The sequence below is a fragment of the Halichoerus grypus genome, chromosome 11, assembly GCF_964656455.1.
Source record: "Halichoerus grypus chromosome 11, mHalGry1.hap1.1, whole genome shotgun sequence".
NCBI classification, from domain to species: Eukaryota; Metazoa; Chordata; class Mammalia; order Carnivora; family Phocidae; genus Halichoerus; species Halichoerus grypus.
In genome coordinates, this window is record NC_135722.1 from 53,121,635 (window position 1) to 53,133,984 (window position 12,350).

The following is a 12,350-nucleotide window of genomic DNA, read 5'->3' on the forward strand; positions in this document are numbered from 1 at the left end:
AACTATATGCCAATAAACTGAGCAACCTGGATTAAATGGAGGGCTTCCTGGAAACCTTTAAGCTGCCAAGACTGAAACAGGAAGAAATTGACAACCTGAATAGGCCAACAACCAGTAATGAGATTGAAGCAGTGAGCAAAAACCTCCCAAAAAACAGGAGTCCAGGGCCTGATGGATTCCCTGGGGAATTCTACCAAACATTCAAAGAAGAAATAATACCTATTCTACTGAAGCTGTTTCAAAAAATAGAAACAGAAGGAAAACTTCCAAACTCATTCTGTGAGGCCAGCATTACCTTAATCCCCAAACCAGGCAAAGACCCCATCAAAAAGGAGAATTTCAGACCGATATCCCTGATGAATATGGATTCCAAAATCCTCAACAAAATCCTAGCTAATAGGATCCGACAATACATTAAAAGGATCATCCATCATGACCAAGTGGGATTTATCCCTGGGATGCAAGGGTGGTTCAACATTCGCAAATCAATCAATGTGATAGAACACATTAATAAGAGGAGGGAGAAGAACCATATGGTCCTCTCAATTGATGCAGAAAAAGCACTTGACAAAATACAACATCCTTTCCTGATTAAAACTCTTCAGAATATAGGGATAGGGGGAACATTCCTCAAGTTCATAAAATCCATCTATGAAAAATCCACAGTGAATATCACCCTCAATGGGGAAAAGCTGAGAGCCTTTCCCTTAAGATCAGGAACATGTCAAGGATGCCCACTCTCGCCACTATTGTTCAACATAGTACTAAAAGTCCTAGCAACAGCAATCAGACAACAAAAAGAAATAAAAGGTATTCAAATTGGCAAAGAAGAAGTCAAACTCTCTCTTTTCGCAGACAATATGATACTTTATGTGGAAAACCCAAAAGACTTCACCCCCAAATTACTAGAACTCATCCAGCAATTCAGTAATGTGGCAGGATACAAAATCAATGCACAGAAATCAGTTGCTTTCTTATACACTAACAACGCAACTGTAGAAAGAGAAATTAGAGAAACGATTCCAATAGCACCAAAAACCATAAGATACCTCGGAATAAACCTAACCAAAGAGGTAAAGGATCTATACTCTAGGAACTACAAAACACTCATGAAAGAAATTGAAGAAGACACAAAAAGATGGAAAAATATTCCATGCTCATGGACCGGAAGAATAAACATTGTTAAAATGTCTATGCTACCCAGAGTAATCTATACCTTCAATGCCATCCCGATCAAAATTCCAATGACATTTTTCAAAGTGCTGGAACAAACAATCCTAAAATTTTGATGGAATCAGAAAAGACCCCGAATCGCCAAGGAAATGTTGAAAAAGAAAAACAAAGCTGGGGGCATCACGTTGCCCAATTTCAAGCTATCTTACAAGGCTGTGATCACCAAGACAGCATGGTACTGGCACAAAAACAGACATATAGACCAATGGAACAGATTAGAGAGCCCAGATATGGACCCTCAACTCTATGGTCAAATAATCTTTGACAAAGCAGGAAAAAACATGCAATGGAAAAAAGACAGTCTCTTCAATAAATGGTGCTGGGAAAAGTGGACAGCCACATGCAGAAGAATGAAACTCGACCATTCTCTAACACCATTCCAAAGATAAACTCAAAGTGGATGAAAGACCTCAATATGAGACAGGAATCCATCAAATTCCTAGAGGAGAACATAGGCAGTAACCTCTTTGACATCACCCACAGCAACTTCTTTCAAGATACATCTCCAAAAGCTAGTGAAACAAAAGCAAAAATGAACTTTTGGGACTTCATCAAGATAAAAAGCTTCTGCACAGCAAAGGAAACAGTCAACAAAACAAAGAGGCAACCCACAGAATGGGAGAAGATATTTGCAAATGACACTACAGATAAAGGGTTGGTATCCAAGATCTATAAAGAACTTCTCAAACTCAACACCCAAAAAACAAATAATCAAGTCAAAAAGTGGGCAGAAGATATGAAAAGACACTTCTCTGAAGAAGACATACAAATGGCTAATAGACACATGAAAAAATGTTCATCATCATTAGCCATCAGGGAAATCCAAATCAAAACCACATTGAGATACCACCTTACAGCAGTTAGAATGGCAAAAATGGACAGGGAAAGAAACAACAAATGTTGGAGAGGTTGTGGAGAAAGGGGAACCCTCTTACACTGTTGGTGGGAATGCAAGTTGGTACAGCCACTTTGGAAAGCGGTGTGGAGGTTCCTCAAAAATTTAAAAATAGAGCTACCCTATGACCCAGCAATTGCACTACTGGGTATTTACCCCAAAGACACAGATGTAGTGAAAAGAAGGGCCATATGCACCCCAATGTTCATAGCAGCAATGTCCGCAATAGCCAAACTGTGGAAAGAGCCGAGATGCTCTTCAACAGATGAATGGATAAAGAAGATGTGGTCCATATATACAATGGAATATTACTCAGCCATCAGAAAGGATGAATACCCAACTGTTACATCAACATGGATGGGACTGGAGGAGATTATGCTAAGTGAAATAAGTCAAGCAGAGAAAGTCAATTATATGGTTTCACTTATTTGTGGAACATAAGGAATAGCATGGAGGACATTAGGAGAAGGAAGGGAAAAATGGGGGGTGGAATTGGAGGGAGAGATGAACCATGAGAGACTATGGACTGAGAAACAAACAGGGTTTTAGAGGGAGGGGAGAGGGGGGATTGGTTAGCCCGGTGATGGGTATTAAGGAGGGCACGTACTGCATGGAGCACTGGGTGTTATACGAAAACAATGGATCGTGGATCACCACATCAAAAACCAATGATGTATTGTATGGTGACTAACATAACATAATAAAATTAAAAAATAAATAAATAAAAATAAAGTAAGGTCTACACCCAACGTAGGGCGTGAACTCATGACCCTGTGATCAAGAGTCGCATGCTCTACCAACTTAGGCACCCCAGAGAGATCACCTCTTTTTGAAGCACTTCCTGATAGCCACAAAGCATTTAGAGGGGTTTCTTCTTTATTGTACTTGGAATACATTAGTAGAGGGTAGTAATGGGAGTTATACAGATCTGGGTTTTAATCTTGGCTCTATCATTCAATTAAATGTGTGACCTTGGACAAGTTATTCAAACTCTTCCAAGTTTCATTGTCCTCTTTGCTAAAATGAGGACAGCATGAGGATACAACAAATACTAAAGATGTATGCATAGTTATATGCTTATTGCATTTTCATTTCTAATGAAATTAACCTAAAATGATCACTAATAGTAGACTGGTATATGTCTACACAATTTGTCTACAACAAATTTGTTGTATTATTATTTCTGATTTTATTATATTTTGCTGGCTAATAATAAGGGTAATGTTAATTATCTATACAAATGGAACTAATCATTTGTATAGTAGTTAGTAATTTATAAAGTCACTTCATATTTGTTAATTCTTATACTGATCCTTAATTTATAAAGTGACTTCATATTTGTTAATTCTTATACTGATCCTTATAAAATCAGGAGAGGTGTTCATAATTTTCATTTTTCAGATGAAGAAACTTAGACCCAGAGAAGTAAAGAAACTAGCCCAAGATCACGCACAGCTAGTGGGAGATGGGACTAGAAGCCAAGGGGTCCAATTTCTAGTGCAATCTGTTTCCATTATACCTTGTCTGTCTCATATTCTGTAGGACTGCCCCAGAAGAATGTAGTGTTAGAACTGGCCTGGCTTCTCACCCTTCCTTCTTGAAACAGTAACACAGACCAAATGCAGGTTAACAACAAACTGCCTGCCACCTGATCTGACATTTTTCATGATCCGGAGAGGGACTACTGAGCTTCTTATCTATGAGAGAGCTACTGAGTATCTGAACTCCAAGTCCTTCTCTGCCAATTAAATCGTGGTTAATTTGCAGATTCTGACCCTGGCTAGGTCTTACATAGAACAAGTACTCCACAGACATAAGTTTCACGCCTCCGTGCCTTTGCATGTGTTCGTCCCTGTGAACAGAATAGTTTTCAGCTCTCTTGGGCATTCCTGCTCTTCTTTCAAGACTGAGATTAAGAAGGGCTCTGGAAAAAAAGAAGAAGAATGTAGCAGGAGGGGAAGAATGAAGGGGGGGAAATCGGAGGGGGAGAAGAACCATGAGAGACGATGGACTCTGAAAAACAAACTGGGGGTTCTAGAGGGGAGGGGGTTGGGAGGATGGGTTAGCCTGGTGATGGGTATTGAGGAGGGCACGTTCTGCATGGAGCACTGGGTGTTATGCACAAACAATGAATCATGGAACACTATATCTAAAACTAATGATGTAATGTATGGGGATTAACATAACAATAAAAAAAAGAAGGGCTCTGAATGCCAAGTTGAGCAGATTAGAGCTTATCCTGTGAAGCAGTAGTCCCTAAAGTAGAGTGTGTACAACCTACGGGGTTTATATATAGGAGAAACTACTTGGGCATAGGAAGAAAACATTAAAATTTCTATATTTGTTATCTCATATGTTAAAGTTTTGTATATGCCATTGTATATTTTATAATGTATTTAATAAATAGTAGTATATGAAGATGATTTACACACGAAAAGTATATAGCTATTTGGAGGGTATGCTAAACTTTTCTTTTTCTGTTTTTTCTTTTTTAAAAGATTTTATTTATTTATTTGACAGTGAGAGACAGAGAGAGAGGGAACACAAGCAGGGGGAGTGGGAGAGGGAGAAGCAGGCCTCCCACCGAGCAGGGAGCCCAATGCGGGGCTCAATCCCAGGACACTGGGATCATGACCTGAGCCGAAGGCAGATGCTTAGTGACTGAGCCACCCAGGCGCCCTTAAACTTTTATTTTTTGTTAATAGGAATGCACGATTAAAATTAGACCACTGCTACTGACAATGGGAAACCATCAAAAGTTTTAATGTGAGGGAATGACATGATTAAAAAACTGCCCTGGTAAAACTTACACCAAAATGAACATTCCAGCAATCACTGGAGTGATTGCTTAACAGTGATTCCAGAAATCACTAGAAGTACATTTGGAGAATTTAGTGACGAAAAATATTAACCAGGCTGAACATTTTTACCAACTGCTTTAGTGTCAGATCTCACATGGCAGTAATTCAGTTAGTTATTTACAGACTGTGAAGTTAAAGGCAAATGATCTGACTCTAATTTACAGTAAGGGAAAAAGTTATGGAACACTTACCTGCTTCTTTCTTGAACTTGTGTCCAAAGTGAACTAGTCTATAGTAGAAGCATGACTTAGTTCTCTTTCTTACTGGGCACCTATTATGTGCTAGAATTAAGCTATGTGGTCAGGGGGCAGAGAGGAGTTCAGACAGTGACTAGAGGAACTCACAGCAAAGCGGGGGAAACTCATGTATACAAATCACTGAAACTGAGTAATACGGCTACAACCAAGGTGCTAAATGACAAAGGAGAGGGCCACCTGGGTGGCTCAGTTGGTTGGTTGTCTGCCTTTGGCCCAGGTCATGATCCCAGGGTCCTGGAACTGAGCCCCACATTGGACTCCTTGCTCAGAAAGGAGCCTACTTCTCTCTCTCCCTCTGTTGCTCCCCTTGCTTGTGCGGTCTCTCAAATAAATAAATGAATGAATGAATAAATAAATAAAATCCTCAAAAAGAAATAAATAGAAGACAAAGGACAAAGCGCCACTTGTGTCCACATGTAGGAAGAAATAAAGGAAGGCCGCAAAGAAGCTGCCAAGTCAAAAGAAAATAGGAGTTTGTTTAGTGGACAAAAGGATGAACATTCAAGGTAGAGAGAAGTATGAATAAAAGCCTAAAGGAGATAAGAGAGGGCCATGCTGGGATGCCTGGGTGGCTCATTCAGCTGAGCATCTGCCTTTGGCTCAGGTCATGATCCCCAGGTACTGAGATCAAGTCCCGCATTGGGCTTCTTGCTCAGCGGGGAGCCTGCTTCTCCCTCTGCCCCTGCCTGCCACTCCCCCTGCTTGTACTCTCTCTCTCTCTGTCTCTGACAAATAAATAAATAAATAAAAATCTTAAAAAAAAAAAAAAGAGGGCCATGCTGTTCATATATAACAACAGTGTTCCAGGCAGAAAAAACAGCAAGACAAATTCCCTGAGGGGAATGAGCTTGGTGTGTTCAGAAGCAATAAGGCCAGTGGTTGGAGTAGAGTAAGCAGAAGGGAGACGAGCAGAAGATAAGTCATAAAGATAATAAGGAGCCAGATCATGTGGGGTCTCATAGCCATTTTTAGTAGTTTGACTTTTACTTTGAATGAGATGAAAAGTCACTGATGGGTTTTAAGTAGAGGTATGTCAAGGTCTGACTTAAGTTTTCATAGGATCACTGGTTTCCGTGTTGAGAACAGACCGAAGGGGAACAAGCTAGAAAAATGGGAGGTGGTATTCACAGACTGAATATGGGATTACAGAAGAGTTGTAGTGATTGGTCCTGGCTTAGTTTGAGGTATAGGGTCTGCCTGTGTAAATGAGTGGTTAAGTAGAATAGAGGATAAGATCAAGGAGCAAAGTTGCTAATAACAGTTGAAGTAGTAAAGTTTGCAAGTGATTTACTCATGTATAGTCTTACATGCTTTCTTTTTTTTTTTTTTAAGATTTTATTTATTTATTTGACAGAGAGAGACAAAGCAAGAGAAGGAACACAGCAGGGGGAGCGGGAAAGGGAGAAGCAGGCCTCCCGCTGAGCAGGGAGTCTGATGCAGGGCTGGATCCCAGGACCCTGGGATCACCACCCGAGCCAAAGGCAGACGCCTAACGACTGAGCCACCCAGGCGCCCTTACATGCTTTCTTAAGAGAAAAAGAAAAAAATAAAGCTGTGCTTAATAAACTGGAAATTGTACACAAGGAAGTTTTGCATATCTGAGCCTCATATGCTGTATGGACTGCAGTGGAAAAAGATGAGGACTGCTTTTCTAAGGTGGACTTACTTGGCTGCCGCTTGCAGACCACAGGCTCTGATAATCTGGACTGAGATAGAGACAGCTCGGGCAGCAAGAACTCCCTCTGCTGTCCTGGGAGTACGCCTGTACCTTAGGCTCACATCCAGTAAACCTAATGAGGACAAAAGGAAAAAAAGATAAAAAGGTTAGCTGGAAGAGTCTCTGTTCTACCAAACCCCAAGTCCTGGTCAGAGGAAGAGGATAAACACCCTAATGAATAATAAGGGGCATTAGCAGTGAGACAAAATGTCCATGGCCAGAATCACTTCATATTATTGTACTTTAGGATTAATAAAGGCAGAACAAAAGTTACTATTTTCACTTTACATCCAAGAAACTATGTCAGAGACTGAACTGCTTGCCAAGATCGCACAACTATCAGAGGCAGAACTTAATTTCAGACTTTTTAAACTCCCACTTATTTTTTTTTTTAAGATTTTTTATTTATTCATTTGAGAGAAAAAGAGAGTGAGTGGGGTGGAGGGGAGGTGGCAGAAGGAGAGGGAAAAGCAGACTCCCTGCTGAGCAGGGAGCCCGCCGCCCGGCTCAATCCCAGGACCCAAAGATCATGACCTGAGCTGAAGACAGATGCTTAACTGACTGAGTCACCTAGGAGCCCCTAAACTCCCAGTTATTTTTATAGAATTGAGATGGACTCCAACCTTTCTTCTTTTTTAAACTTTTAAAAGGTTTTCACACCTATATTTCTATCACCCTTCTACCACCACCACCTGAAACACCCTTTATATGCCATCCTTTTATAAAAATTCTACCTTCCTATTATCACATTTCAGAGAAAGCTTTAAGAAATAACAGAACAAGCTGATCAGTGACAGTCAGGAGGAATAACTCAATCTTAATCATGGCAAAATAAAACCTTTTGCTTTGGCAGATACCCTCCAGCAAGCAAGCCCTCCAGCAAGCAAGCACAGTAACTTCATTTAGGAGGCCAATTCTAGTTATCTGATGACGTACCTGGAGGGTGGGTCAATCCTACTGAAACAATTAGGATGTAATTCAAAACTCCAAATTTTAATGAATCCCTTTCAACTTTAAATCCTAACCTCTTCCTCCCTTACAGTGAATTCCCTGTCATGCTAACTGTATTCCACCAATCCCACATCTGCTCATGTTGCCCTGGAGTAATAATTCTCTGAATACACCTACATAACACTTAGGACTTATGCTGTGAGGCTTCTTAAATGCTTGCTGAAGCTAAAGGTGAAATGAGACAAACAACATTTATGCAGACAGTCCATGGAAATATTTTCTAAAATTTGCATAGAGTAAACTAATATGTTCATTTTTTTTTTTTAAAGATTTTGTTTATTTATTTGACAGAGAGAGACACAGCGAGAGAGGGAACACAAGCAGGGGAAGTGGGAGAGGGAGAAGCAGGCTTCCCGCGGAGCAGGGAGTCCGATGCGGGGCTCGATCCCAGGACCCTGGGATCACGACCTGAGCCGAAGGCAGACGCTTAACGACTGAGCCACCCAGGCGCCACCAATACGTTCATTTTTGTAAGAGAAGGTAGATCATAGTTTTCATCAGATTCTTAAAAGGGTAAGTCTCTCAAAATATGAAGAGTCGCTATTTACAGAGAAAAGGGATATTTACGTATACTGATTTCGAAAGGGAGAGACAAAGCAGTCTTCAATTACCTGATGACTGGTTCCTCAGTTCTTTCCTGTTCTCAAGCCTGGGGGTTAAAGGGAGATTAAAGGTCTGTATTCCCACATCCTCACGGTGCTGCATGGTTACCATGGCACAGATCCTTGATAATGGCAAGGTTCCTTTGGCAACCACCTGATCTCTCACGTCAGGATAATAGTATCTGTAAGCCGCAAAAAGCACAAGCTATCAGTTGGAAGAATTAGGTGGATGAATGATTCAATTTGCCCGAGGGATCAGCTTTTGGTATCAAGCTATCTTTGGAGCCTGGTTGTTCTGTATTTGTGGCATACAGTTGTGGTTGTGTCTGGTTGGATTTATTGCCCATCCTGTGGAGGAGGAACTCCATAAATTATACTCTGTGTTCAGAACAAACCCCAGCTTCCTACAAGCTTTCTGTTTAGTTATCTGCATCTGACTTGGACTTCTGGGAGTAGACACTTTTGAGAGCATTCATCCTGTAGCAGCAAAAGTGGTTCTAAGTGGAGCAGTCCCAATCTCTTCTATGGCTTGAGGCCTAAGTCCCTCAAATTTAAAGGATCTGTTAGTACCTACTCTACTTCCTTCTCTTGTCAAAATATTCCATTCTTATATCAGTTTTAAATCAAACCTAAATTCACCTGACTGTTTTTAGGAAAAGTTGCTGGCAAGTGAATGATACTTTTCCCTTGTTCTGTTCTGGATGCTCTGCCTTTTATATCTATATGCTCTTTGTCATTTTTGTTGGTTTCTTGGGAGTAGGGACGCAAAGCAGCATCTGAATTCATGTCAAGTCTGTGACATGAGTGGATTTATATTTTATGAAGGCCCCTCTTCTGGTGGTGGGAAGAAAGGATTATAAGAAATAAGTTTAGAAGTGGGAAGACCAGTCAGGAGGCTATCAGTAATTTAGGCATGATAATGATGAGGGACTGAACCAAATAAGGCAGTAAATAGGAGAAAACAGGTGACTGAATATTTAAGAACAGTAGGAGGTAAAACTGATAGAACTTCACTTCCAAATGTTACAAGCACTTAAAAGCATGAGATACAACTGCTCCCAAGAGGCTAATAATTCAGATTTCAGCAAAATCTGGAGAAGAGTCACTAACAAGCCAGATCATATAAAATAGGGTAGAAGGGATTGCTTACCTTCCTTACAATTCAACCTAAGCTGTCAAGGGAAGCATGCTCTATGATTGTATACTTCCTTTCTAGGCACAAAATTGGTTTCACATTATACCTGCACCAGACTTCAAACTGGACTCCACCTCCAGGCACAAGCCCTTGTGCAGAGAAGGCACTCAGTAGAAGCCTTTGCACTGGAACTTCAGCTGGCAACAGGAGAGAGTGATGGTGTTCACTATTAAAGATGGGATCTGGAACACAGAGTGTGGTTGCAGATCTGAAAGGCTTCAAAGAGATTCCTTTGGAAAAGAAAAGCAATTCAGAATAATCAAACACAACATTTAGGGTTTTCTATGTAGTCAGATAGTATGTTAATATCCAGTATTATTCAATTTCATCCTCACAATACTCCTGTGAGGAAAACAAAGCAACTATTATTACTCCTACTTAACAGACTGAATACAGACATATTGAGGTTACATAGTGAACCCAAAGGTCTTAGAGGTAGTAGGTCATGGACCTGGAACCAGAACTTTTGTCTTCTGTGTTACTTCTACGAAGGCCCATTTCCCTAGTAGCTATGGTCCCCAAAGGTTCCATGATAATACAGAAGAAAGAGATCCCTTTATTGCTGGACAATATCTAAGGGTTGCAATTTCTCCATATCCTTGTCAACACCTGTTAGTCTATTCTTTGTTTTTGTTTTTTGGCTTTTTAATTATTGCCATCTTGGTGAAAAGAAGTGGTATCTTGTGGTGCTTTTGGTTTTCATTCCCAAATGACTAATGATGCTGAGTTATCTTTTCATGTGCTTATTGGCCTTTGTATATCTTAGGAAAAATGTCTATTTAGATCTTCTGAATATTTTTAAATTAGATTGTTTTTTATTATTATTTGTAAGACTTTTTTTTTATATATTCTGGATACAAGTCCCTTATTTGAAACCCAAAAATCAATACTGGCAGCTCTTTTGCAGTTATTTGTGGACATGCTGAGAATGGTAAAACATTTGAGTCACCTGACTTGATCATTCCCAGCTGAGCCTGGACAAAGTGACACTCTGCTTTCTTGTTTTAGCTCTCAGAGATGATCAGATGATGGAGATGGGAGAGGCTAGTGTGGTGTAGTGCAAGAATATCTGGCTCTGGGGCCAGTTGGATGGGGTCTGAATGTGCACCTTGTTATTGTCACTGGGGCAGCTTCAGTCACTTAACATTTCTGAACCTTGTTCTCTCTTTTGTAAAATAAAGTAAAATCTACTCAAATAAGTTGTTTTAGGATTTACAATTATGATCTATGTGAGATATATATATGTACATATTTCCCCTAAAAGCAATGGTTCAGTATTCTCTAATTCAGTGTCCCTGACATTGCTATGTTATGTAGAATATAACTACCATGAGTAATGAGAATCAACTGTATGTGTATAGATAAGAGTGAGTAGGCATGTAAATGATATAAGATGGGGCAAAATATAAATAACTTGTGGATCTAGGTAAAGTAGTAAGTAGTAAGATAGTATGTTAAGTTCTTTGTACCATTTTTGTTAAATTTTCTTTAAATTTGAAATCATATCAAAATAAAAAATTACAAGAAATAACATAAGAAAAGAAAAATAAAAACTTAGCCCATCTCCTGTACTATCCAGGTTAAGACTAGGAACATTTAGGAACACAAAATTCACTCAGGAAAAAACAAAATTCTAAGTATAGCCAATGAAAGAACCATACAAGAATGAGAAACTCTAACCTCCCAAACCTACCATTTTCAGGGAACTCAGGTCCTTTTAGCACACTGGATTGGGAGTCTTGAACTGGAAAGTAGTATTGGACATAACAATCTGCTTCTCCCCAGACTGTTGCCTGAAGAGGGGCTAGCCCTTTAACTTTCTCTACATGGAGCTCAAAGTGATGCTCCATCAATCCATTTCTTTGGTCCTCCGCCTATTAAATTAAATAGAGATATTGGTGAGCTTTAAAGAAAAAGTTTCTTAGAATATTCCTGTTTCTCTATGAAATCTGAGTCTACATGAAGAAATAGGTGTAATTAGCTGACACTAAAACAGATTCTTAATTTTCATTGTGTATACATCTCACAACTGCTCACTGTAATCAGATCAAGGTGGATTTACTCTAGACTGTGAGACTTGGTCAGTATTAGAAAATCCATAAATGTAATTCACTGCATTAAAAACATGACTATCTCAATAAATGCTAAAAAGGTATTTAATAAAATTCAACACTGGCTTCTGATTCTTAGTACACTAAGAATAGAATACATTAAGAAGATCTTAATAGGATAAAAAATATACACATGAAGCAAATAGGTATTAATATACTAATTTTTTTTAAGTAGGCTCCATGACCAATGTAGGGCTTGAACTCACGACCCTGAGATCAAGAGTCGCACACTCTACTGACTGAGCTAGCCAGATGCCCCAATTTACATACTATTTTTAATAAAGTTGGGAATAACACTGAGACTATTCATTAATGGTAAGGACTAGTAGGGGAGGTTGTGAACATACCATTACTGAAGGTAACCTATACTAATAACAATTTAAGGTTTTTATTATTTACTATAGCCAGGCACTATAATAAGCCCTTCACTTGTAGTAGCTAATTTAACATGCATAGCTAACAACAGCG

At 39.5% G+C, this 12,350-nt stretch overlaps 1 protein-coding gene across 5 annotated transcripts in view; it reads right to left on the reverse strand.

Moving 5' to 3' along the window:
• Window positions 1–12,350, reverse strand: part of C2CD3 (C2 domain containing 3 centriole elongation regulator) — a 146,852-nt gene that overhangs the window by 72,013 nt on the left and 62,489 nt on the right. For all 5 annotated transcript variants that reach the window (XM_078058536.1, XM_036119521.1, XM_078058537.1 and 2 more), the window contains 4 exons: window positions 11,465–11,645; window positions 9,818–10,001; window positions 8,586–8,758; window positions 6,913–7,036 (listed from right to left, as the gene is read on the reverse strand). In XM_078058536.1, coding sequence (XP_077914662.1) covers window positions 6,913–7,036; window positions 8,586–8,758; window positions 9,818–10,001; window positions 11,465–11,645 — 662 coding nt within the window. The remainder of the gene's footprint in view (window positions 1–6,912; window positions 7,037–8,585; window positions 8,759–9,817; window positions 10,002–11,464; window positions 11,646–12,350) is intronic.